At 49.0% G+C, this 26,635-nt stretch overlaps 7 protein-coding genes across 7 annotated transcripts; 5 read left to right on the forward strand and 2 right to left on the reverse strand.

Annotated features, from left to right (window-relative positions):
• Window positions 1-250: 250 nt before the first annotated feature.
• On the forward strand, window positions 251-4,795 carry HO133_005979 (uncharacterized protein; the record flags this gene model as incomplete). Its single annotated transcript, XM_037296882.1, has 8 exons — window positions 251-517; window positions 693-891; window positions 938-1,318; window positions 1,379-1,960; window positions 2,029-2,125; window positions 2,175-2,441; window positions 2,593-2,915; window positions 2,976-4,795. The coding sequence occupies 8 exons, from the start codon at window positions 251-253 to the stop codon at window positions 4,793-4,795; spliced, it is 3,936 nt and encodes a 1,311-aa protein (XP_037148063.1).
• A 1,641-nt stretch (window positions 4,796-6,436) lies between these two features.
• HO133_005980 (uncharacterized protein) lies at window positions 6,437-8,189 on the forward strand (the record flags this gene model as incomplete). The annotated part of the gene is made up of 4 exons (XM_037296883.1): window positions 6,437-6,467; window positions 6,532-7,196; window positions 7,304-7,587; window positions 7,658-8,189. The coding sequence occupies 4 exons, from the start codon at window positions 6,437-6,439 to the stop codon at window positions 8,187-8,189; spliced, it is 1,512 nt and encodes a 503-aa protein (XP_037148064.1).
• Window positions 8,190-8,709: 520 nt separating this feature from the next.
• HO133_005981 (uncharacterized protein) lies at window positions 8,710-10,491 on the forward strand (the record flags this gene model as incomplete). Its single annotated transcript, XM_037296884.1, has 3 exons — window positions 8,710-8,884; window positions 8,945-10,395; window positions 10,456-10,491. The coding sequence occupies 3 exons, from the start codon at window positions 8,710-8,712 to the stop codon at window positions 10,489-10,491; spliced, it is 1,662 nt and encodes a 553-aa protein (XP_037148065.1).
• A 2,747-nt stretch (window positions 10,492-13,238) lies between these two features.
• HO133_005982 (uncharacterized protein) lies at window positions 13,239-13,846 on the forward strand (the record flags this gene model as incomplete). Its single annotated transcript, XM_037296885.1, has 3 exons — window positions 13,239-13,412; window positions 13,524-13,736; window positions 13,781-13,846. The coding sequence occupies 3 exons, from the start codon at window positions 13,239-13,241 to the stop codon at window positions 13,844-13,846; spliced, it is 453 nt and encodes a 150-aa protein (XP_037148066.1).
• Window positions 13,847-16,708: 2,862 nt separating this feature from the next.
• Window positions 16,709-17,642, reverse strand: HO133_005983 (uncharacterized protein; the record flags this gene model as incomplete). Its single annotated transcript, XM_037296886.1, has 2 exons — window positions 16,709-17,395; window positions 17,457-17,642. 2 exons carry the CDS (start codon window positions 17,640-17,642, stop codon window positions 16,709-16,711), a joined length of 873 nt encoding a protein of 290 aa, XP_037148067.1.
• A 210-nt stretch (window positions 17,643-17,852) lies between these two features.
• Window positions 17,853-19,414, reverse strand: HO133_005984 (uncharacterized protein; the record flags this gene model as incomplete). Its single annotated transcript, XM_037296887.1, has 5 exons — window positions 17,853-18,183; window positions 18,536-18,675; window positions 18,960-19,031; window positions 19,085-19,168; window positions 19,238-19,414. The coding sequence occupies 5 exons, from the start codon at window positions 19,412-19,414 to the stop codon at window positions 17,853-17,855; spliced, it is 804 nt and encodes a 267-aa protein (XP_037148068.1).
• A 326-nt stretch (window positions 19,415-19,740) lies between these two features.
• Window positions 19,741-25,404, forward strand: HO133_005985 (uncharacterized protein; the record flags this gene model as incomplete). The annotated part of the gene is made up of 4 exons (XM_037296888.1): window positions 19,741-19,743; window positions 19,811-20,924; window positions 21,082-21,295; window positions 21,636-25,404. The coding sequence occupies 4 exons, from the start codon at window positions 19,741-19,743 to the stop codon at window positions 25,402-25,404; spliced, it is 5,100 nt and encodes a 1,699-aa protein (XP_037148069.1).
• Window positions 25,405-26,635: the final 1,231 nt, after the last annotated feature.

Genomic DNA, 26,635 nt, shown 5'->3' on the forward strand with positions numbered 1-26,635 from the left:
CTCGAGACCGTTTCCGCCGAGGCACTTCATCAGGCTGATCTGACTCTATTCCATTGGTTGGCCATCATGCAGCTTCGGAAGAGCCGAGGGAAGGCTGAGGACTGCGCCTACCATTTCGTAGGATCAGGCTGCGAGGCTGTCAGGGGTGTCCCCTCTGATGCCTTCGCAAAGAGCAACATTGCTACCGTACAGTTATAAGACGGTCGTCTTGTCCATCGAAGACATAGCTATCATCATCGTTGTTGACACGATGCCTCTGTCTCCGACTCCGCCTGCTTTCTCTCGTAGCTTGGAAGCCTTCAAGTGCCAGCTCTCTTTACGAGACATCGAGGCCTTTGGATTAACCAATTTCCAGGAACTCAGGAATGCCATTGATAGTATCCAAAATGAACAAGCACATCGACGCGGTTATCGCAATCTGAATAAGATCAGGCCGTTTTTGGAGTTCTTACAGCAGTATGCGCGAGTCATTGAACAATTTGTTAGCGCGAAACCCGACTTTCTAGCTTTCATCTGGGTCAGTAAGATAGGTATCTTATACCTTATACCTCAAATAAATCCACTCTGCTGGAAGCATCCGCTAATCCCATAAAGGGCCCCGTAAAATTGTGCCTTCAGGTAATAATTTGCAATAGCAACATCCTCTTACCTCAACTCGCCTGGGCTTTCTACGACTAATACGCATTATCCAGGTCGCTTCACGACTGTCGGATGCATTCGACGCCCTACTCGAAGCCTATGCGAGAATCGGTGAATCCTTGCCAGTCTTCGCAGCTGTTGACACTCTATTCTCTGCTCGTGGAGAACACTACGTACAGCAGATTCTGGCCAATGTCTACGAGGACATCTTGAAGTTTCATAGTAGGGCTGTTATTTTCTTCAAGCAGAGAAGTAAGGCTCAGGTATCTATCTCAGATACATACTTATAACTATATAGCATGGACAATAGCATTCAAGACAGCCTTTCGATCGTTTAGCGATTTGTATGGAGATGTGGTCAAGAATCTTCAAGGGTCCAAGGAGCTTCTTATTCAGACAGCAAGTGTTTGGCATTTTCGAGAAGCCCAGGATGCCAGACTGCGCATTTCGCAAGAATTTGAGGCCCAGAATTACAGGGACGATCAACATCGGAAATCATTCGTAGTAGATTGGCTTTCACACGTTTCCTGCCAGAACCGACACGAAGAGCTTCGGCAAGAACAACGCTTATACTCAGCATCTACCCGCTGGGTATTCGATACAACGCAGCTATCTGAGTGGTCCTGGGGGAGTGAGACGAGCAGTCCTGTCCTTTGGATTTCTGGTATTCCTGGAGCAGGTAGGGTCCATAGCGTCAGTGCCTTAATTGAAAGCCTCGACTGCTAATGGCGTACATCAGGTAAAACATTCATATTCAGTTCTATTGTCGAAGACATCAATGAAAGGCTTTCAGAGTCCGAAGTCATCTACTTCTATTGTAGATACGATGATCCTCTCAAGACATCTTTCAACGGTATTGTCCGCTGTCTGATTGCACAATTACTGGCTCTGAACCCAACCTGCTCGCAATACCTATACGATGAGATTATCGGTAGAGTCAATCGTCATCCAGATTCTGCAAACGATTTATGCACGGAGATGCTCCAAAAAATTGCTCTGCACCACGAGCAGTTGTTCATTGGGATTGATGGCTTAGATGAATGTCAAGAGCCGGAGAGACGGCAAACCTTGCTGATGATCCACAATCTTCTCAAAGCCTCAAAAACTAAAAGGAACATACGCGTATTTTTGACCAGTCGCAAGGAGCAGGATATTGGCATTTCGCTACGCTCTGCAAGCCGACTCGATATCAGACCCTATCATCTGGACAAGGACATCAAGGACTATGTCCGAGTGCGGGCACTAGACTTGAGCAAGAAGTTTTCAATTGCCCTGGAGCGTCAGAGAACCATTATAGCGGACATAGCAAGACGATCGCAGGGTTTGTGGGCCATAACCCTACATATCTTCAACAGCTGATTCAAGACCACTCAGGTATGTTTCTTCTAGCTCGGCTAATCATGGACAATCTCATCGATCAGGATTGCCGCCAAGATCTAGAGGAGGAGTTGAGTGACGAGGTTTTACCTAATGGAATAGGGCAGGCGTGAGCGTAATGACTCAGATAATGAAATGCATTGCGCTAAAACTTCTAGGTATACACGCATCTTGGATCGAATGCAGAAAAGGAACCAACCAACAAGGAGATGGCAACGTGCTAAGTTTGGCTTAGATGTACTCGTCATGGCCACGCGACCGTTAACAATCCACGAAGTACAAGGTGCTTTCTCAATTTGCCTAGAGAATGGAAGCATCGATTTCGAAAATCGGAGATCAGTAGCACCCCTAGATGAGCTTCTAGGGCCTATCGTCGAAGTCCATCTAGATGGTTCGATTAACTTTATCCACCCAACGGCCAGGGAGTAAGCATTACTTTCTCTTAACCTTGAGCAGTAAAATAACTCTGTCTAGTTACTTGCTTCAGCACCATAGCGGTTACTTCGTCAATCCTAGCGCTGCTAATTTGAGGTTGGCACTGCTGTGTGCTTCGTATCTTACACTTCCGTGCTTCAGTCCGTGTCTGGACCTCACCGACGTTGAAGTCTCAGTCTACAAAGGAGACTACGCTTTTCAGGAGTACGCAGCCTTGAATTGGATTCACCATATCAAATGTTTGACCGACCATGGCGAACTAGCGACCAATGTTGATATGTCAAGCCTAAAGACAGCAGTCGTCATTTTGTTTCAGCGACATTTCGCACAATTTGCCACAGATAATTCAGATTCAAGCACCCAGGATCTCGAGTTCAACATGCACAGTATCTCAGCAGCATTGGACAACTGTCAAAAGTCATACGACATGGTAGACAACATCTGTGTTAACGAAACCGATTCAGGTAAAGTAATGGCACTGAGTGCGCTGGAATGCGGCTAATCAGTGGTCTTGCCTCTTGTAGCATTGACCCCATATATCTTACGCGGAGTCTTCGAGGTTAGAGGCATCTTGGAAAAGTTACCGCCGCAGGTGTTTAAAGATTCGCCCTTACTAGCCGAAGCGTACGGCAGATCTCTCTACAAATGTCCCATAAAAAAATGCTCTCGATTTCAGCGAGGCTTCGCCAGTCGCAATCTACGAGACGAACATCTGCAATCTCACGAACGAGCACACAAATGCACCGTTGAAGGCTGTGAATATTTGGTGATCGGTTTCCCAACACGTGCTGATCTCACCAGGCATAAGCAGCTTTGCCATTGCGAGCTGAATGAAGAGTTTATGTTTCCAAGCGTGAAGCGAGCTTCGTTAAGCCAGGCTCTTGAAAATGCCATTGATCGAGACGATGCATCAGCTGTCCGGGACCTCTGTGCTGAGATGTCGGTGTATCCGACTAATGAGACTGGGTTCCTCTTCAGAGCGGTTAAGCAGAAAAGCTTTGGTGCGGCCTTGGTATTGTTGGAGCTTTTGGGATCGGACCAAATACACCATAAGGCGAAAAATGAGCGGACAGTACTGCACGAGGCAGTGGAGACCACCCATGTGGACTTACTAAAGAAGATTCTCAGCACAGATGTCGACGTCGACGCAGAGGATTCTCGGGGGCGAACTCCGCTCCTGATAGCCCTAGAACATGGACATTTTGACGCTGTGAGATTACTGTGGAGCCCTTCTGATAAGAAGTGGACAGTTAAGTGGAAAGAGGCCGCATGGAGGAAGGGATTCGTAGAGGCCTCTTCTGGTGGGCACGACGATATCGTGCCAGGGATCTTGAGCACCCTTGTGGGGCACTTGGCAGACGGTGGCCCCAACCTCTCGGCGACGATATCTCGAGCGTTGAGCAGAGCTGCTTCAAACAATCATGAAACAACTGTCAAGAAAATCCTGCACATGGGACGCGCGATGGATCTCGAAAAGAATTACTCAAAACGCCTCAAGGAAGCATCACGCAATGGTATGGAGGGGATCAAGCAGCTTGAACAACCGGAGGTGGATGGAAAAGGGAAGACCAAGGGGAATGCCCTTGCAGATGCTGCTCGAAAGAATGACAGTGCAACGGTATTGCGACTTCTAGAAAAAGGTGCGGACATAAATTACAGCTCCGGAATAGTATACAATGCTTTAGGCGCTGCTGCTAGATATGGAGAACTGTCAATGATACACCTCTTACTGGACAATGGTGCCGATGTCAATGCTCCAGGTGGTTATTACGGCGATGCACTGCAGATAGCATTATCAGCAGGTCATGATCAAGTTGTGCAAGTATTACTAGACAGAGGGGCTGATATCAAGTTTGATGGTAAAAATAACAACGCGCTAGGCATAGCGTCATCAAAAGGTTATGATCAAGTGGTACAGATACTGCTAGATAAGGGTGCGGATGTCAACGCTTATGATGGCAACGCGCTGCAGGTAGCATCATTAGGAGGTCATGATCAAGTGGTACAGATACTGCTAGACAAGGGTGCGAATATCAACGCTCAAGGTGGAACATATGGCAATGCGTTATATGCGGCATTATTAGGAGGTTACGATCAAGTGGTACAGATACTGCTAGACAAGGGTGCGGATGTCAACGCTCAAGATGAAACATATGGCAATGCGTTACACGAGGCATCATCCGGAGGTCGTAGTACATTGGTACAAATACTGCTGGATAAGGGTGCGGACGTCAACGCTGAAGGTGGATGTCATGGTAACGCACTGCAGGCAGCATTATCAGGACGTCATGATCGAATCGTGCAGATGTTGCTGGACAGAGGAGCCATTAGTTTTGACACTTAAGTTAGAGGCCACGGCAGTATTCTGTCTACACCGTCAGAAAGGGTCTATGATCAAGTGATGCACGTTGATGGATCTGGCCAGGACTAGAATTTGCTAGCTTAATGAAGAAAATCCTTACCACGAGCCCGTTTAAGATTCTACCAAGCATTCCTATATCGCAGCAAAACATACAAGTAATGAGAGTTCAGGTCCAGCCCGGCAACACGATGCTAGCAGCTCGTTTGCCACCACACCCGGCGATCCAACGGATTATCGGCTTCAACCATTGCAGCCTCTGCTTATCCACATAGCCAGGTCCGACATTTGAGCGCCCGGACCGGAGTCCGCCAATTCGGCAATCAGAGACGCACCCGTTATGCGTTTGCTGCTTCCCGGCCCACGGCGTCTCTGCAACTCGCGCGAGAGGGAAGGTAGCAAACTTTTGTTGTTGTAAGTGAGTGCGGTTGTAACTTTGCCGACTTCTCGATGGCTTGTGGAGTCTCGGTGCTACTTGATACGCTTTGTGAGGGCATGGTTGTATGGTTTTGGCGATGTAATTTTTTTTCTTTCTTAGAGTACGTAATAGAAAGTTATATATAAAAGAAACTACTTATTTTCTATTTCGGTTAATTTTAATGAGGATCCCACATAAAATAACGGTCAATGTAGCGGTTTCCTATTAGCGTGTGCAGAAAACGTTGGAATACTTGGCACTGAGATTCTCACACACACCCCACCAAAAGTAGTACTGAATAGATGAATCTTCTCCCATATCGCATTCTACCACCTTCCTCATCATATTTGAAGCTCCTGTATATCTCGCTTAGCCGATCCTTGGTGTTTTGCCTTAGTGTTTCGAAATGCCTCCCCCCCCCCACTACCGACCTCCCCTCCGGCTAGACAGTCCAAGAGGCCTAAGAAGGCGTCCTCCCGTGCCTAAGCGATTGCTGAGGATAGCCAGCCGGGCCCTAGTAACAGTCAGCCAAGCGCAGCTACCCCCGCTCCCAGACCTGAAGGCCTTTATACCAAAGCCGCCTGTGAACGTGCGGCTCTGGAAGACAATTGGCTAAGCGAGATATACAGGAGCTTCAAATATGATGAGGAAGGTGGTAGAATGCGATATGGGAGAAGATTCAGCTATTCAGTACTACTTTTGGTCGGGTGTGTGTGAGAATCTCAGTGCCAAGTATTCCAACGTTTTCTGCACACGCTAATACTCCGGAAAAAAAGGTTTTTCCGAACCACCACTACCACCAACCCTTCCGAAGAGAGTCTGAGTACTGAGACTAACCGGGAGCATCCCGTAGAGTATAAGGTAGGTGCGCAACAATCCTCACCGCTGCGTCCGCCGCGCTTTCCATATGTCGTCTCTAGAAACAGCATGAAACGCCCTTTATGATGGAAACTAACGCGTCGACCACCCAAACCGGCGTCCGCAATTCAGGATACATCTCCTTGGATCGCGCGCTTCCTGTCAGTGCAGCCTGTCAAGCCTGTAGATCGAAACACCAAAGATGTGATGGACTGCTGCCGATCTGCCTCCGTTGCAAAAAGGGGAACAGGTCATGCAGCTATGCACCCTCTCGTCGTGGCCGATCAGTCGCGCATTTGCATAGTGGAAAAGCGAATGTCTCTGAGGTCAGTACACCGGCGTCAGGCAACATGGTAGAGGGTCTTAACGTGCGCTTAAGTCGTCAGTGCTGTTCCCTTACCACCCATGCGGTCGTCACTGAGCTCGTACTAATATCCTTGAGCAGCTTTGCGATCGCCGGCGCCTGAATATATGGGCGACGGCGCTGGGATACAGCCGAAGTTTGCAACCGATTTCGCTCCTGCAATGGATTTAGGAGCAGATGTTGAGATGCCCAATCCCCGTTTCGAGGATCTGGCCGTCATATCCTTCCAGCCACAAGTCTACAAGAGTTCCAGCCTTGAAGAGCGGCCATCTATCGACACCGTTTACACCTCAAATTTTTTTTCTTCCTTCTGGCCTTCCCATCCCTTCTTACCCTCCAGTAGACACATCGAAGATTATCTGAGGGGTAGCGAAGGAACGAGCCTGATCCATGCCATCAATTACATTGGGTCCCTCTATGCTTGCGCAGGGAACAGTCAACTACAAACCATGACTTTCCCGCAAAAACTGCATGAATATCCGCAGAATATTTTCGCTGTGCAGTCGCTCATTCTTCTAGCAATATCATCGCACATGTTCGACAATCCTACACAAGCCCAAGCGTTCCTGCATACAGCCATTGAAATAGCACTTGCTATCCGATTACATAGACAAGACTTCGATACTCGCCTTGGAAAAGGAAGTTGTGCAATGGCAGAAAGTTGGCGTCGTACGTGGTGGGAGCTTTATATCCTCGATATAATGTTTGCGGGCTTGAACCAGACGAGCAATATGTGGCTGAAGGATGTAGAATCAGATGTGCTGCTACCGTGCGAGGAAGCAATATATCACAACAGTAATGCATGTACATCTGATGTTCCCCTTGTGTCTCCCTGCTGACCTTGGGTTTTTAGGCCCACCCTGGGGCCAGAAGTTTGGCGGAGTTTAATTGTCGCTTTTTCGCTGAAGAGGAGATTGAATACTCATCATTTTCCTACCGCATTGCTGCTGCTCGAGCCCTGAGTGGTATCATATCTGTCTCCATTGCCCCATCGTTGCAGGCACCACCGTCGTACACAGAAGCGGAGCTGGTACTGGAGAATCTAGTCCTGCATCTTCCGAAGCATATGCAAAGCTTCGTGAATATAGATGGGTCGATCAACGAAATCCTCTTTCAGACTCATATGATGATCCACGCGTAGGCGTTCCATCCCATGGTTCCTCATTCAAAGCTAATAGCTTTGCAGCAGCAACATATACCTGCACAGACCGCGATCGATTCTAGCCGCCTCCGGGCTCATCCATCAAATTACTTGCGCCCCAAATGCTGCAACCTGGCACTCAGAGTCCATTCTGCACCACACGAAGAAAACCGTGGATGCAGCCGATGGGATCTGCCAAATGATCAGCGCACCGCCTTCATTGTTTTCGCGAACGCCTTTCTTTGTCTGCGCTGTGGCTTTGCAGGCTATCGTTCATCTAAGCGCTTATGGCATAGCAGGGTGGAGTCAAAAACGGCCGCTCATGCAGCAGCAAATCCAGATGAGCATAGGAGCGCTCAAAAAGCTGAGCGAAATATGGGAAGTGGCCAGCATCGTCTTGAGCCAAATAAAGTGTGTGGCAAGAGCGGTCCTTGATCCTCCACGGAACGTGAGGTCCCCGGATGACAGACGAGACACTACTTCGGCTCACCATAGCTTGAAAGAAGCCGGCATTGCAGAAACGCTTCCAGCCAACTTCGAGGATCTCGTGCAAGGGAACGATGAATCTTGGTTTAATGATTTCCTGGCCCAGAATTAGTTGCATGGACTCTTGCGATTCTCCCTGCCTATGATGTTGATAAGGTCTTCCTGATTCGATACGGCAAAAGCGAAGCTGGTGGCGCTGAATAGGACCGATCCACACTCGCTTGAGGCGAATTCTAGCCATTTAATACTGTATTTTGGGCGGGCTTACAATAACAGCAACGGGATAGGTTCCTGGTCTAAACCTATTCCGGTAGTCGGCGAGTCGGAGATTGTCGGGCACAGCGACCTACTTTACCTTAGGCGAACCTCCCGTCTATTTCAGCCGCTTTGCTGACATGTGGAAGCCTTACCTTTCCAGGCAATCGCCAACTCTTCAATTCTGTTGTCTGTTGCCGTTTCCGTGGTGCATTGTTGCTTCCTCTCCTTCCACGCCTCCGCTCACCGGGACTCCCAAGTGACACATTTGCGCTAGAACGTCTCCGATATTCTGTCACCTCATGTGCTCATAAATGCGAGAACTTCCGCCACATTCTGCAAGGTCTGCTGATACTCCCAGCACTTATCCAACAGCCATGTCCGAGTCCGAAAGTTCTACCCACGACCTGGAGCGTGGTGCGGCTTCAGAATCCCTCTACAACTCGACCATCAAGAATCTCTCTTGGCACGATATCTCCGTCACGGTCAGTGACAGAAAGACAAAAGCACCTAAACAGCTGCTGGACAATGTGAATGGTGAGGTTAAAGCTGGTAAGAAATGACCTCAAACATTCCATTGCATGCGTGCACACCTCGACTAATGAAATGAAGGAGAGATCCTTGCTCTCATGGGACCCTCGGGCTCCGGCAAGACGACTCTCCTCAACACCCTAGCGCGCAGGAGCACCAGCTCAGGAAGCACTACCGGAACCGTTCTCACTAACGGGACGCATCTACCCCAGTCCGCCTTTCGCGAAATAAGCTCTTACGTCGAGCAAGAAGACGCTTTAATTGGCTCCCTTACCGTCCGCGAAACTGTCGATTTCTCCGCCCGCCTCTCCCTTGCTGGCGTAGTCACTACACGCGAACGCCTAGCCCGCGTCGATGATCTTCTCATAGCGTTCGGCCTGACTGATCAAGCTCACACCTTGATCGGTACTCCGCTGCGCAAGGGAATCAGTGGAGGACAAAAGCGCCGAGCCAGCGTTGCCGCACAAATCATCACAGAGCCAAAGATTATGTTCCTCGACGAGCCAACTAGTGGACTCGACTCCTCTGCCAGCTACGAGATCATATCCCACCTGCGCAGTGTAGGCCGACGGTATAATCTCTTGATCGTAGCGAGCATTCATCAACCGTCCACCTCAACATTCAGGCTTTTCGATAAGTTGCTGCTGCTTTCGCAGGGGAAAACGTGTTATCTTGGACCGTTGTCAGACGTTACTTCTTACTTTGAGTCCGCCGGATTCCCGGTACCTCCACAAACCAACCCGGCCGAACACCTTCTGGACATTACGAACAGTGACTTTGCCCTTAATCGAGAACAGGCGCAGAGGGATTTGGATAGTATACACGCAACCTGGAAACAGCAGCAACACACCGTTTCTTTCACGTCGAAGGAGGGGATAGATCAACCCGCTATAGCGATACTCGAAAATCACTCCCGTCGTCCAGACATCTTCACTATAATCTCAGCCCTCCTCTTGAGAATGTTTATCAAGAGCTACCGCGACGTCGTAGTCTATGGCATCCGCATCGCCATGTACATGGGCCTCGCTATCATGATGGGCACAGTTTGGCTCCGACTTCCTACCACGCAGGACTCCATCCAACCCTTCATCAACGCCATCTTCTTTGGTTCGGCCTTCATGTCCTTTATGGCTGTAGCCTACGTCCCCGCTTTCCTCGAAGATCGCGCTACTTTCGTCAAAGACCGTGCCAACGGCCTCTATGGCGCCTTACCCTTCCTAATAGCAAATTTTATCATCGGACTTCCTTACCTCTTCCTCATAGCCGTCATCTTCTCCGTAATCGCGTACTGGCTTACCAATTTCCGCCCCAGCGGTGAGGCCTTCATGTTGTGGATCATGTGGCTCTTTTTGGACCTGTTAGCAGCCGAATCCCTTGTCGTGCTGGTATCTTCACTCTTCCCTGTTTTCGTAGTGGCGCTCGCCATCGTAGCTTTTGCGAACGGTCTCTGGATGAGTGTGGGCGGCTTCTTGGTGAGCCCGACTATTCTGAATGTCTTTTGGAAGTATGTGTTCCACTATATCGATTATCAGGTAAGCCCACCTCCATTCGCCCAACGTTCTTGTAACTATTGGCCCGCTTGCTAACCATAGTCACTGGCTACTAGACCTACGTCTTTCAAGGCATGATGGTTAACGAATTCTCTCAGCGCACCTATACGTGCGGCTCCGGCTGTCAATGCATGTACAACACTCATCTTGCGCCGCAGTGCCAGATTGCGGGAGCTGGGGTGTTGGAGACTTACGGCTACGCGACGGGCAGGACAGGAAAGTGGGTTGGTATTTTAATCGGGATCATTGTTGGATACAGAGTGCTAGGGTTATTGGCGTTGCATTTCCGGCAATGAGAACTACGTAGGTGGTTCAGCGACGGCACCAACGGTGATACGCAGAAGGGACTTGGTGGAAACAGAATTTTAAGAGGAACTTGAGGGGACATTCTCGATGTATGGCAGCCTGGAACATTAAAGTACTTGAATTAGACGCCTAGCTACGGTATGAAGCCCAAAATAGGTAGACATCGTTCATAAGCAGGGCCGCTTTAGTAAACGATATAATTGAAAGAAGTTCTTACTCCACTAAATAGGGATGTCTAAGGTTCTCACCCACAGATGCACCTTGTAGTCTTAGTGTCTTTCACACACACTACATATCTGACAGATTGATCTAGAATCACCTGCTCTTCGTCACACCGCCTCGGCCGAAACGGTGAACAAGCGACCTATAGCCAAACGCTCACCTATCTACAGTACTCACGAACATTTGTTCGTAGCAAGGAGCTGCAGCAGATACTCGTATCTACCCGGATACTTCAAACTATGCACTCTCTATAATAATCAGAAATCACACTCTATACTCCATGATTTTCTTTTTCTATCTATCTAATTCATTTTTGCGGATAGGCGAAGTATAAACATCCGGGTAGAGTATACTCCGGGTAGATACGAGTGGCTTCCACAGTGCACCAAACGAGGCCTAGAATCGGCCAAAGACGAAATGGCGCTCAACTGGAATCTATTGCATTGGCGAACATGCAGCTCGTCCGTGAAGCGGTTCGATGGCCTCGTCTGGCGATGCTACCTCGTGATAGGATACCGTTGGTTGAATAATGGGGAAAATCGGACACACGGCATCATGTTGGGTTCAGGTAAGGCAATGGGCGCCGCGTCTAGACCACACCTGCCGCCGCTCCCCCAGCCTTGACGGTGGAGGGGCCGGTGATCCCATCGGGGATCAGGCTGGGTCCCAGTGCCTTTTATTCGGCTGACCGCTGTGCGATCATACTTTGTGTTGTCAAGTGTATGGCGTGAAAATCCATTTCTCCCATCAAACAACATTCAAGACTCAAACTTCACGCGCGTGCCAGGCTGTTCCTTGTGATATTTCGAATACGATCATTCAATTGTGTGACTGTGAAAGCCAGCATGTGGCTAACGTACTGGAAAGATAAGCGAGAGGCCAGGGAGAAGGACAACGGTAAAGATGGCTGTCCTTACCCCAAATCTATTGAGTGCATCAGGAAAGAGGATTACCCTCTTCTCAAAGGTATGCCACCAACCGTGCCGTCTGTCTGGGAAACGCTCTAATGCTGTGTCGGTCCCAGAAACCACATATCTCGACCATGCGGGAACAACGCCCTATCCAAGGTCTCTTATGAAGGAATTCGAGAGGGATATGAACTCTCAACTCTTCGGCAATCCTCACTCAAATTCCCCTTCATCAATGCTCTCGACAGACAGCGTGGAATCAGCGAGACTTCGGGCACTCAATTTCTTTAAGGCGGACCCAGAACACTTCGACTTGATCTTCGTTGCAAATGCAACGGCAGCTATCAACTCTATCTTATTCTTTTATATAAATCAGTATATATCAAAGAATGATATAGGGCTGAGCTAAAAAACCTTGAATTTGTATATGCAGCTAATTATAAATTCGTTAGATCTACGCTCTTTGGTTAGATTGGCTAAGTCATCGCGGGTAAATAAATTAACGTCCGCAATCATCAAAAAATCTCTCACTCTACTTTTAACCCCTTAATAACTTTACTATTTTCTATTAAAATTTTAGATTTTTTTTTTAAATTATAGCTCGTAACTTGCGCTTTTTAATAACGTAAAAAATTTAAAATTTAGTCTTATAATAATTTAAAGATAAGGATCTTAAATATCGCTTATTAAAGTTTACTCGATAGCTCTAATTAAAAATAGATGCACATTATTTAATTTTAGAATAACTTTTTTATTTTCTATCAAAATTTTAAGATTTTTCTTTTAAATTATAGAACGTAACATAGGCTTTTAGATAAAAAAAAGAGTTATTAAATTTAATTCTATAAATATTTAAATATAAAGAATTCAAATATCGCTTATTAAAGTTCGCTCGACAGTTCTAATTAAAAGAAATAATTATGAATTTAATTCATAGGCCTTTACTCGTTAATAATAATAAAAAAATAATAGATCGATAAGATTTAAAAAATAATAGTTTAAATTCTTCGATATAGAAGTCTTTAGTAGTAATGAATAATTAGTATTACTATACTAGTTTGCCATATAAATTTGATGAAAGGTAGATACTTTGGTGTTGCGTCGGATTTATCGGATTGAAGATGGTGCAAATGGGGGTATGGCGCAAATGGGATCGCCCTCGTATTCAGCCTGCCATCCTTAGACGGCCACAGAAGGAGCTTTAGTCCCATGGGCGCTTTCCCCCTTCATACCATAGTTCACCATGGGAGAACTCCTCCACTCCAGATCATTGCGAACCGAAGGGACGGCCGCCCAATTTTTGCGCACCAGGTCCAAATATTTATCGTAGGACTCTCCTTCCACATTTTCGTATCCAGATCTGCGGTTGGGAGGCGCAAAAGAGTGATCATGGGCCAGCTCGACACTTTGGTTTCTCTTGCTACTGCCCCGGACCTTTCGATCGAAAAGGGGGCGGAACGTGGGGAGACAGGCACAGACGATCGCTACGTCCACTTCTACAACCGACCAGACGCAGGGCTCGACATCAGACCCTGGTACTATTTCAGCAACATCGCTGAAGCCGTTTGTGATAGGGAGATGGTGACGTACAACTCACGTCCGACAGTGAAATCGAGTACATCTTCGGGACACGGTAGATACTCACCACGCACACACTAGCCAAAGTCCCATCAGCACCCTTCAACCGTCGAGCAATTGGGTCTGATGCCGACTCACAAGCCACCGAGCATGAACATGCCAATCAGCTGCGCCCTCCTCTCCCTCGAAACCTGCAGTCTCCACAACATCGGCATCGGTATGCACAACGTCACGATATCAGTGACGGCGTTGAAAGAGCCGATAATGATATACGTCGTGTTTACGCGGATGCAAGTCGGATTCGGAACGGTGGGATCCCACGCAGCTCGAATGGGTCGACATTGGATTAGCAGCACGAAGAATTGGGCCGTGCAGTAGCAGACTACGAAGGCGCCGACGGTCCAGAGGATGATGAGTAGACGGGGGCTGGGGAAGATGCGTCTGTAGAGGACGAGGATGGAAATTTTGGCGAGGGCGATGGCGGGGTTGTAGAGGATTAGGTGTGCGAGGACGATCTGGTGAGATATGAAGCTTTAGTGTATGGACTACTGGTAGGTGAATGGTGTAAGTCGCACCTTTCCGAACGTCTGGGGGTGATATAAGAGAATTGCGTGTTTGCCTCCTCCGTAATGGACGCCTAGTCTTCTGTGAGCGTTTTGGGCGGATTGGGAGCGGGATTGGGAGCGAGATTACATAGCAGTCCAATAGCGACCTGCGCCGACGCAAGAATCTGTCAAGAAGGAAGGTCTAGTCAGCGTCCACAACAGACACTCGCTGGGAAAAACATGCTTGCAATTCAGTGGCCACGACGGACACCGAATGGAAATTTCACGCTCGACATCGGGGGCGAGAGGAATACCCATGCAGCAATGACGATGTAGTCATCGGCCTGAAGGCGCGCCGCCTTACACAAATGCCGAGAAACCAGCCTCAAGATGACTGCAATGGTAGCCAGGGGAAGACATATATAATGCGAAACCAAGATCTGACTCGATCGGTTATCGCTGGCGTGCGCGAGTTGGTTCTGAGCCTCGCTGGGGCTCGGGATCAGCGGGGATGGCATTTGGTATTGGTGCTTGCTTCAATTTCGCGAGAGCGAGATCGAACATACCAGGAGTCAAGGGCTATTCATATGTCCAGGAGGCGGGAAAGTCCTCCAATGACCTGCCCACCCAGGCGAAGGATCCAAAATGCGCGCTATCGAAGTTGGAATGAGATGGAATGGAATGGTATGCACACGGCACGCACATGGACTGTTGATATGCATACGTTTCATGCATGTAAGAAAAAATGCCGAATAGCAGGACTCTGCTTTCCTTTTCGCATGCGAGGTGGAGGCGTGGCTCGACGAATGTGGATCTCTCCGAGGGGCGCGGTGGAAAAGAGCTGCATTCTGGGGATATCAATCGAAGATGATGCTCCAATGGCTGAGAGATGCACCAGGGCGTGCGACTGGATTATTGACTACCATGGAGAACATAAGAAAGAACGCATGAAGGTGGTCATGCTCCGGTCTAAGTACAAGAAGCCACCCGGAGACTTTCCCTTGTTTCCATGTACAATTCTGGTGGGTTCAGGGGCGATTAGCCGAAAACCCCGCACGGATTCTTCTTCCTCTCACACCGTCGGCTCTGCTTGCTCTAACATACTTCATTATAACCTTTTCATCAAGAAAGCTACCGTCAGCTGACGAGAGAATGAGACTCGCTATTCTGAGTGTTGCAGATGCTCATTTATCTGCTCGTACCAATGGCGAAGTAGTCAATTGTGACGAAGCAGAAAGGCTTGGCCAAGGAACTAGAACTACGCCTTCACATAAGGCTTTGCTGCAGTGTTAGCCTTGACAAGAAGATTGAAACTCCGTTGGAACATGAGATGATACTGAAAGTAAGCAGTTGAGCACCTTTCTCACTCCGCCGACGATAGCAAGATGCTCGGTCTACTCACCAAATAACAACGACAGCGACAGTGACAGTGACAGCGAGGACGTGAATGTAGTATGCGTGTATGCCGTGGTGATGTGTGTTGGGGGCCAGCGGTTAGTCAGGGTGAGTGTGCGAGGGTGACTGTCCGGAGTCAAGTCGTGTTCAGTCTATCGGAGTCTTGGAAATGACATGTCAAAATTACCAGTTGAACCGTTGGTTTTGAAGTCAAAACAACACCAACTACTAATTACCAGACCTCAAACCGCATCAGCAACCTCTAGAAATCGATTATTTGACTGATAGAGGAGTAGTCAATTGGTGCAGCATTGCCAGCCCTGAAAGGCGGTGATTTCGATGTTCGAGGTAGTTTGGGATTCAATGGTGAGGTAGATTCGGGCAAACATGTGGTGCAGTGGCTTAACGCTTGAATTGTGGCCAAATCTGGGGCAGCGAGGGAAGGGCAGGAGTTATGGAGCCAACTTGGTTGGATTTGTGCAAAAGAAGCTAAATTCATTGCCTCTCAAATGGCCGATTCGTGACTAACGGCCGGCAATTCGGAATCCAAAACGGGTACGTGCAAACATACGAGTGCTTGGGTTGAGTTGGTATTGTTTTTGCAAAGTCTTCGGCTTTGATGACAATCGGGCGTGAAAAGCCCCACGCTGCAGGCAGACCTTTCACTGGGGGAAATATGCATCTTTCGGCATGATTGCTTGATATCCATTCCGCAGTAAGGCTGCGTCTTGAGCGTCACATGAGCCCATCCGAAGGATCCTTCCTGTATGCAGGGGGTGGGGTAAGGCTATCAATCTGACGAACCTGGCAGCGCTGTTAAGACGTTGTTCAGAAACTTGACTATCACAAGACGCGTGACCATTGCGATCATTTCGAGAGAGAAGGAGTTGTTGAGAAATAATATTCTTTTTTATTCTTCGGCTCGGTCCCAGTCTTTCCCATCTGCAGCTGCGTCACGAGCAAACAAATGAGCCGAACCATATATGCGGTGTAGTCATCCAACTTGGCACAGTCACCCATATGTCCGGACCTCTGATATCGAGTCCTCAGGTGTTTTAGCAGCGAGGAACAGTGCAATGGGTAGAACTCTCTTGGCGAAAGCGTGCAGTTGTCCCGGGCAGTACTAGCAAAACTTTCCAAGGTTGGTATTGATCCCTTGACGCTGCAAGTCGGCTGTGCCATCTGCTCCAACGTCCCTTTGGGACCGATTCAAAAAGTATGGTTCTTAGGGCGATATCATATGGTTCGGCTTTGAAGTCAAACACGTCGTCACCGAACCTGCAGAAACGGAGGAGGGTCTACCCCCTTGTTGCGGTATGCGTAGCGCTGTTTTATCTCGATTCAAGTGTAGTTCAATCGTATACCATAGTGTTCGTAATCAAATTCCTCTAGACACATCAGCATCTCTGCCCAACCATCTTCAGACCACAAGTGGCTCTGTTCTTCAGACTGCTTATCCTTCTGCCCCTCACCTAACCTAGTATTCATGTCCTTCTCCTTCTCCTCCTCCTCACTCTTTCCCTCCAACACCCTCCCCTCCCTCCCTCTCCACACTTCCCGTAGTCCCTTGTGCGGCACCCAACACACCCTCATCCCCGCCCTCCTCCCCGCCTCGACCCCCGCCACACTATCCTCAAAAACCAAACACTCCTCCGGCCTCACCTCCCTCTCCCCAAGCCCCAAGTGAGCGTTAATCCTACCAAGCGCCAACAAAAACACATCCGGCATCGGCTTCTTCCTCGCCTCACTCATCGCCGCGTCATCGCCGAAGACGCGACATTCCTGGGGGAAAGCAGAGTTGATGCTGGGCAGGTGGGATGTTTTTATCCTGAAGGTTTTGCTCGTGGCGGAGGAGGCGATGGCCATGTGGACTGCTGGATCGGTCTTGGAAGAGAGGTTGGAGAGAAGTTGAGGGACGCTGGGGAGCGGGGTGCAGGTCTTGAAGAGCTCGTACTGGGCGCTGACTTTGGCGGTCCATTCGTCATACGTGATGGGCAATTGGGCCCAGTCGAGGAGCTGGAGCATGCCCTGGGTTTCTGCTGTTAGCTCGGATGTTCGACGAGAAGGCGGAGGCGGGGGTGAAGGATACCTCGCGGCCTCTGCTCTGCTGCCTCGCTTTGATGCTCCATGGTAAGTCGGGCTTGCCGTACGAGTGGAGGATGTTGTTGTAGATGTCGGTGTAGACGTCTTCCGAATTGATTAGTAGGCCGTCTACGTCGAAGATGCAGGCGCGGACCGGTGGGAAGGTGGCATTGTTGGTTTGGACCTCAGGCATGGCCGATGTGAGGTGCTAGGTTTGGGAATCGCAGTCTGCAATGCCTAATACGCGAGGGAACCACAGGTCGGACGTGACATCCGTTGAGGAGCTATGCATTCGAATATATATTTCAGAGACTATTATGACTGTAGTGCTAAATGCTACGACCTGACCCAGTTGCCCCTCCTCACTTGACTATAATTTTTCCCCTTCCACCACACCCGTTGTTTATTCTTCCACCTCCTCCTCTTCTTCCTCCTCTTCCTCGAGCTCCTCTTCCCCATCCTCTTCATCAGCGTCCATGCCCGCTGTTGCTTGCTCGTTCTCAGAATCAATGCTACCAACACTTTTCAAGTCTCGTTTGAGGTAATGGGCGCGAAACATCTTACACAACGTCGTCATATCATCATAGACCACCTGTCGTTGGTATGACCCGGGTATGTAGATAGTATTGGCGATATTGAACGTCAGCGAGGAGAGGATATTGCGGGCATCCCAGTCATCGTTGGGAGGTGACACTGGAAGCCGGGATTTGTATTGCCTTATGTATGTCTGTTTGCTAAGACAGTGCCGAGGTACCCTCCAATTGCCAGTGGCGTACTCGTTGTGACCATGGAAAGAGCGGGCATCGAACACAAATGCATCCCCCGTTCTCCGATCTAAAGCCGTGTTGCCTCAGACTATTAGACAAAAGATCATCAACTCGGGTGGGAGTCATCGCTTACCATCCCAGCAGTCACCGTGAATTAAGGCAGGGTTTGAGAAACCGTCCCCCCGACTACAGCGGCAGAAGAAGCCGAGGAACAACTTTCTCTAGCGTGAGCCTGCACACAACGTCGAATTCAGGCCACTGAAGAATTGGCTTTGCCAAATTCATCACATGCCCGGGGTGTCCGGTATAGAGAGCATACCATGAGTCTTCCCAAGTGTCGACCGCTTGAGCAACCCTGGCGTGACAGGTAGCAATGTGGAAGCCAAACTTTCCGGTGGGAGATACAGATTCCTTATGTAGATTGGCCAGGCCAGCTGCGAGCTTCATAGGACTTGCCGGCTGTGAGGGGATTAGTCTTGAGGCAATGACACGAGAAGAGAAACGGATTGCTTCAATCAGGGAGATAGGCAAATGGAAGGCTTCTGAAGACCCGCTGGAAAGCAATGGGTAGCAGGAAAAGGAAGCTAAAGGAATTTGTCTTGCTATGTGTATATCCAATCACTGCAAACCTCAAAGCACATAGTTGCTTACCAACATCACGAAATTCTGCAAGAAGATAGGTTTCGATCTTCTTGCGCATATTTTCCCCAAGCATAGGGTTCTGGCACGAAGCGAGCAGAAACAGTGTGAATCGTTTTCAGAGATTCAAATTCGCCTTCGCACATATGCTTCCCCGGGGCACCCATCGTAACAACCTGAAAGATTAGCATCAGCTGTTGCATATGCCGTCGTTGTGAGATGATTCAACCTTGAGGAAGTAGGTTCTCTCTTCTCCGGAGGATACCTCGACGATGACTTTGGCGGTCTTGCCCCACGTCGACATGGCATAATTCTGCGCATGTACTATTTTAGTTCCAGGTACAGGAAAAGCTGACAATCTTTAGTATCGTCAACGCTATACTTGACAATCCAACTCGCAGGCTCTCATGCTCTCATCAACATCGTAGTTTCCACGGGGCTGAGCGGGCTGTATAGGCTCCGAGGGCGTCTGTTCAGCCTCTCGCTGGGCTTCACTGAGTTTGATGTTAGAGACGGACTCGGTGACCTCCATACCAGACATCACCATCGTAGAAGCCATAGCTATAGCTAGAAAAGACCAAACCTTGACAGCAATGATAGTCAAAGGTATGAGGCTCTGACGGGGTAGGTGCCAGGCTGCGTCGACGATTTAGGAAGGATCGGCCTTGCCTATCTCTGTGAAGCCTATTCTCGTCCTGCATATTGACTTGACCATCATCCCGGGACTCTTTTGGGGAAGATGCAACTTTCCATAGGCCTCTGGAAGTAAAAGGCTACCGTTGATTGCCCATCACCACTACTTTTCGTCATCATCTTATTTGGGGTGATTTCCGTCGGCGACAAGCGATCAGTCGGTTAGAATTTGTCCGTTTGACGGCCAGCAGTATGGTCAGTGCCCTCCAAACATCGTATCACCGTTTACCCAAGCTCCACTAACTCAACGCTCACGAAGTAGCTGCGCAAGATTGGTTTGCACTCTCATGGCGCTTACGATAGCGGCGGTCCCGCTTCCGGTGAACCTTCTGCTGGGCACGGGCTTGGCCTCGAAGGGGCACCATCCTCTAAATCAGATCCTCAATCGCGTGTTAGAGCACGATCTTCCGTGGGCTTTCCTGTCGAAGCCTCCCATCGCGCTGGTACAACACCGTTCCAGCGTAGAAGCGGAGGTGATATACTCCGCAGCCCATCCAACGCGACTTCTGTGTTTCCTAGCACAGAGAATGTGTTACAAGCAGGAAGCCAAATTTCTGACCCTCTGGGGCTTCACCTAGTCTACGGCAACTCTCATCCCAGTGGGGATATCATATTCGTACATGGGTTGGGAGGTTCGGCGAGAAAGACGTGGTCTTGGGATAGGAATGTGGACTACTTCTGGCCCGTGTGGCTGGCTGAAGAAGATCGATTGTCGTCTTACAGGATTTTCACGTATGGATACAACTCCAATTTCAAGGGCGCTGGGACCAACCTCAATATCATCGACTTTGCCAAAGACCTTCTGTTCCAGATGTTAGTCTTCTCCGATGGGCTCGGAGAGGATCGCCTACCTATTGGCCGGCAGCCCATCATATTTGTTGCGCATTCCATGGGAGGCTTGGTAGTCAAGAAGGCGTATGTGCTCGGAAAGCATGATGGCCAATATGCCCATATCGTTTCAAAAACACATGGGATCATGTTCCTTGCCACGCCACATAGAGGCGCACACTACGCGAAGATTCTTAACAACATTCTGTCGACAGCACCGCTTGGTGCACCGCCAAAGTCTTATGTTGAGGACCTGGACACACACTCACGAACTCTACAAGATATAAACGAACAATTCCGAACCTTGTGCGGCGACCTGTCCCTGGTGTCCTTCTTTGAGACCCTTAAGACAAGCTTTGGCATAACGAAGTCCCTTATCGTCGAGAAAGAGTCAGGAGTCTTGGGGTATCCTCAAGAAACATCAAATCCTCTGAATGCAGACCATCACACCATCTGCAAGTTCAAGAGCAGGGAGGATGGAAACTACATTAGTGTGAAGAGCATGCTCAAATTGTGGGCGTCGAAACTGTCTCAGCCGCGTGTTCAAAGTAAGTACCAAGAGCACAACTTTACTGTCATGTCTACCTCTCAAATTATCGTCAAGCCGAATGAACCTCTGTTAGCTGTCATCTGTATCTGGCAGCTTTTTCCCGTGTATTTTCCATTTAAAGGAGCAATTTTTGCAAGACCAACTACCACTCGTAGGAAGTACTCTTCGGTACGGTCCTCCTGGAGCTCTCATGCGACCTCCGTCCATGTCAACAGACATGGATCAAATCGGCTCGTTGACCGATTGGGGACATGTCGCTTTTATGCACCTGGGCGCTGAAGATGCGCCTGAGGGCGAAGTGGCTCTCAGAGAAGTCATACTCGACGGTCCTTGTTCATTTAACGGCGGGTTTACAAACAAGTCTGCTAAGTGTGCTCCGTCGTGGTCTGATGTTCTCGCCAGGTTTGATCCTTTTTTGGGAGGACGAACTTATTGGAAGCAGCTCCCACTGAACTGTTCCCTGACATGGCACTCAGCCCAACTTCTATCAATATTGACTATCTGAAGCACAATCTCTCAAGCCTGCCTTTCACATCTTTTAATTGACTGCCACCGAGCCACCCACATCAATAGATCGACCTTACCTTATCGCTCTCATGCAAGACCTTCATTCTCTCTTCCCTATATCTTGATCATCATATTCAGTCGAGTGCTCCCCAAGTGATGTTTAAGCTGACTTCACGGAAGGGCCGACGGCCCATGCACGTAGGACCAGCAGCACATTTGGCCTGTTCAAGAGCATAGAAGCCATAATGGGTGTACGAGAACGCGCCGAGGAAGAATTCAAGACCTTCCGCAGTAAGGCAATGAGCGGAACTTGCCAATGGATTACGCGCAAACAAGGCTTCTTGGAATGGATTGAAGGACGTGAGGCATCTCAGAGCCCCAGCATCTTTTGGCTCATCGGCCTTCCTGCTATGGGCAAAACAATACTTGCCAGTTATGTCATAGACTACCTTCTACTCCATGGTGCTAGTAAAGACTGTCAATATCACTTTTTCTCTGCCGGCCATCAAAACAAACGGACAGCAGCGTATTGTCTTCGCTCCATCGCCTCCCAGCTTGCATTCGCAAACGAAGAATTCAGAGAGAGACTGTTCACTTTAAGCGAAGAAACGGGCATTTCGTTCAGCTCACAAGACCAAAATCTTGGCGTCATATGGGAGAAAATATTCGAAGGAATAATCTTCAAAATGGAGGTAGAGCCTTTGTGTTGGGTGTTGGACGCCTTTGATGAGGCGGACGTGCCGTCAACGCTGATCAGCAGCCTTATGAAAATTCGTTCATTGACACCAATCAGAATATTCATTACCAGCAGACCAATAAGGGTACCATCTGGACCTGCGACATGTGGATCCTCGATCAATACCTGCTTCCTCTCTGAAGATGACACAGGTGGTGACATTCAAGCATATGTTCGCAACGCCGTCCGCGAAGCCTTACCGGACGATGAACAACAAATCCGGGACGACATCATAGAGCAGGTCCTGTCAAAAGCCGGAGGCTCCTTTCTCTGGGTTAAATTGGCCCTTGAGACATTGCATGACAATTGGCATACGCAGGATGACATCCGTAAAGTCTTGACTGAAATGCCAAAGGGAATGGGACACCTGTACATTCGAATGCTAGAAATTATCAAGACCCAGTCTCCTAGGTTGCAGCTTATGGCAAAGAGGATATTGACATGGACTGCCTGCTGCTGGAGGCCTCTTGGCATCGCTGAATTGCAGACTGCTTTGGAACCTGAGTTCTCAGGATTTGTAAGATTGCAGGAGACAATCGTTCAAATATGTGGTAATTTCATCTCCATGGACAATGACAAGGTGTGCTTGATACATACGACAGCCCGCCAATTTCTCCTAAATGGCTGGGATGGCGCACCGGCGTTCATCGACTCTGGGCATGGCCACGAGCACATTGCAACCGTCTGCTTGAAACATCTCTGTGACGAGAAATGGAAACGCATTTTCAAGACCGTCGAGACCTCCACCATTACAGCCACAGGGACGGCACCCCAAAAGAATCGGCTACTGCTTGCCGAGAACAGAAACCCGTTCCTCGGCTACTCAGTATGCTATTACGCTTACCATGTTTCTAAGTCAACCCTGGATTCGGAGCAATTACCAGCGGTCCTGAAGAACTTCTTTGTAAGATACTGCCTTTCCTGGATAGAGGCCATTGCATTATCAAGAAATCTTAGATATCTCACGAGGTCGGCTCAATATTTGAAGGCCTACGCAAAGAGGAGATCGCGCAGACCAACCCTCAATGATGTTGACTCTCCCTTGACTTTAAAAGATTCTGACAGCGATGACTCAAGAAGCATACATCTATGGGCAATCGACTTCATTCGTATAGTAGGAAAGTTCGGACCTAATTTGATTCAGAACCCATCATCAGTGTACCGACTTATTCCTCCATTTTGCCCTCGTGCCTCAATGATAGGCACCGTATATGGCCCACAGGAAGGATCGATCTCTGTGACTGGACTGCCTTCGGAAGGGTGGGATGATTGCCTCGCAAGTGTGAGCGTCGGGAAGGAGGAAGCGGCATCTAAAGTCCTTGCGACGGATGCATTCTTTCTGACATTGGTCAGTAGCAGCGGGACTGTAGTTGTATGGTATGCCGAGACCTGCGAAGAGGCTCGAAGGATCCGACATGGGGAGTACATCTCATTCATGGAAATGAGTCGGTCTCAGAGCCTTCTGGCGACGGCAGGCAGCGAAAGCTATCGAATATGGGATATCTCATCTGGCAGACAGCTGTACCAGCTTGAGAAAACGTCTCGGGCCCTCACCATGGCAATAGCTTTTGGCAGCGCTGGGTCCGAACTGATTGTCGGCCTTGATGATTGCTCAGTAACGTGCTATGATCTCGAAGCATCACGACAGAAATGGCAATTTACTTTACCTACTTATGGGGATTATGGTGGTTGTCCCCTCATTATGACCATCAGCCCAGACTTGACCAAGCTTGCAGTGGCCTGGAGGGGGAAGCTCCCCGTGGTGTGGGACGTGTTCGGGACCGAGTCTCAACGGCCCTTACGATGCCGAGTTCGGAGCAGCACAGACGCGCTGTCTTCTCCCTTGACGATGCAATGGCAAGCCGACGCAAACTCGATCCTCATTCTTTGTCACGATACGAAACTCATCGAGTGGCACATTTACGATGAGGAGCAGCACGAGTTCGATCATGTCAAGCCTCATGAGATGACTATGAGCCAGGACGGTAATTTTCTGCTCACAAGTAACCATATGGGCACAATCAGCGTCTACGCTTTCCCAAGACTTAGTCTCATTTACCAACTGGTCAATGAGAACGAGTTCATCGAAAATCTAGCCTTCAGTCCCGACGGTCAGCGCTTCTATGACATACGTGGTTCCATCTGCAATGTATGGGAGCCCGACGCCCTTGTAAGACCTGATGACTATGAACTCGAAGATCGAGGAAGCTCCATAGCGACTGAGCCCGTGATAGCACATGATGAAAGCAGCCAGACTCATGTCACGGCATTCGCCTATGGCTCTGTAGATAAATTCTACTGCGCTGGCCGTGAGGACGGCACTGTCTGCATTCATGACGCCATTGATGGCAAGAAAGTGCGTAAAGTCTCCGCTCATTCATCTCACAGCTCGATCATAATACTTGCTTGGTCCCCCTCCGGCAAATACATAATATCCGGGGATGACTCCGGCCGGATTGTCGCAAAAAGGGTTGAATTGAAAGGAAGTAATGCATTCGGCGTTTTTCCAGTCTTCGACTTTCGAATAGATGAGCCAGTGCAGCAGTTCTTACTGAATGATTCCGAAAAACTGCTTCTCATTTCGACATCCTCTAGTGACAGATTATGCGATCTCAAGTCAAAAAAAGAGTTGTGCTATCGAAGATGGAGCTCAAGCCAAGGCAGGAGATGGATCCAGCACCCCTTCAACCGTGAGCTCCTTATATGGATTGATCCGTCCGTGGTTCATACCTATAGTTGGAAGGTACTGGGGCATGCTGATCCGGTGGAAATTCCGCCAGTGGAGCCCGTCCCACCAAACCCCACCGCATCCCACGGCAAAGTCGTTTATTGGGTCGCCTTGACCAACAACAAACAGTACATCGTCTACCTATCTGGCGCGGGCCATACAGACACGCAGTTATCAAGCGGCCTGCATCTCGAATTTCTCTCTACTTCTGACCTCCAGGTTCAGCATCCGCACTCACTGACTAGTGATTGTATGACCGACCTCACGGCTCAAATCAAACGTTTGATAGGCACCTATCAAGATCGAATCGTCTTCCTTGATCACGACTATTGGCTCTGTACCTGGAGGATAGATGCTGGTCTTAACGATGTGAAGAGACATTTTTTTTTGCCGAAGGACTGGCTTAATCACAACACGCTGCATATGGCTACATTGAATGCACATGGAACTTTCTTTTGCCCGAAACACGGAGATGTAGCCATTGTGAGACACGGAATGCGGTTTTAGACACGCACGAGTCACAGGAGGATGGCTCAAGTCCCGTCTTAAAGAGGTGTCGCGTTTGGCCGTCCTCGAGTAAATGTACCCTCCCAGATGCAGTGTCCTGATTGTTCTATCGATACTGCCGTCACAGAGGAAGACACTGTTGATCAGAGCAAATACTAAGCAGCCCGATACTTTCGAACAATGAGACGAGGCTCAGATACATAGTTTAACAGACAAGCAATTTCATTCGATCTCACTTGGGGTCTGTTTGGAGAGACCTGCAAAGAGAAACTTCATTCGGATCACGTCGTGACTAGCTTCTGGCATTATACGACTATACTTCTCACGCACCATACAGCGTGTACGTGCCTTCCTCCGGCGAGCTAAGGCCTTCCCAATGTTCAACACCTTCACCACCAATGCTCCCGCCCTCCTTTCTTCTTCTCACCGTCAACTCATGTTCTGCTTGCTCCTCCCTTTTCTCCCTTCTTTGCCTGAAGAACTTCCTTCACAAAACCGGCAGCCTAATCCGATTTCAGTAATAAAAACATCCACAGCCATGGCGCAGATGGTTACAGTTGCGGAGGTGTTCGCGTTGGATCTGGACGCGGCGCGGGACAGCCCGACCAGCCCGGAAGTTAGACCCGGAAGTTGTACCCGGATGTGAGGGGGGTGTCAGTGTATCAAAGAGGGGTGTGCATGTACCTTAGCTGAGGGCTATGAGTTCCGGTAACCGTGCCTAAACGATATTGATGCGTGGGACCGCCTATTGACAGTTTCAAAGTAGCCAGGAGTGCGAAGAGCCAGCTGCTATGTGAGTCCAAGAAGTCAAAGCTTCAGTACGAACGGCCATTCTATATGTGTTTGGAATGAGAGCGGGTGGCATGCGGTTTCAATCCCTATTGTTCCAGAAACAGCAGATTCTGATCCCTGAATTAACCTCAAGGAGTACTTGCCGCGTCCACAAGAGGACACACAGTATCCGCGTCTTTTATTCTCCGCCTACCCACTACTACTTACAAGGCTGATCCCATTCAAGGGGTATACCAATTCTGCATGACAGCGATGATAGGCAATTCTACTAGAATTAGACTAATAATTGGCCAAGGTCGAAGGATCTTCATTGTACAGCGATCCGGTGGATTGTTTATCCTCTGTTGCTTTCGCCGGTTTTCCCATAGACCCCTGCGGCTTCATTGGCCCCTGGGGACTCTAAAGCGAAAAATCGGTCAAACAAGAAGATGAAAACTGT

This window comes from Letharia lupina (genome assembly GCF_014066315.1).
Source record: "Letharia lupina isolate WasteWater1 chromosome Unknown contig_22, whole genome shotgun sequence".
Lineage (NCBI taxonomy): Eukaryota > Fungi > Ascomycota > Lecanoromycetes > Lecanorales > Parmeliaceae > Letharia > Letharia lupina.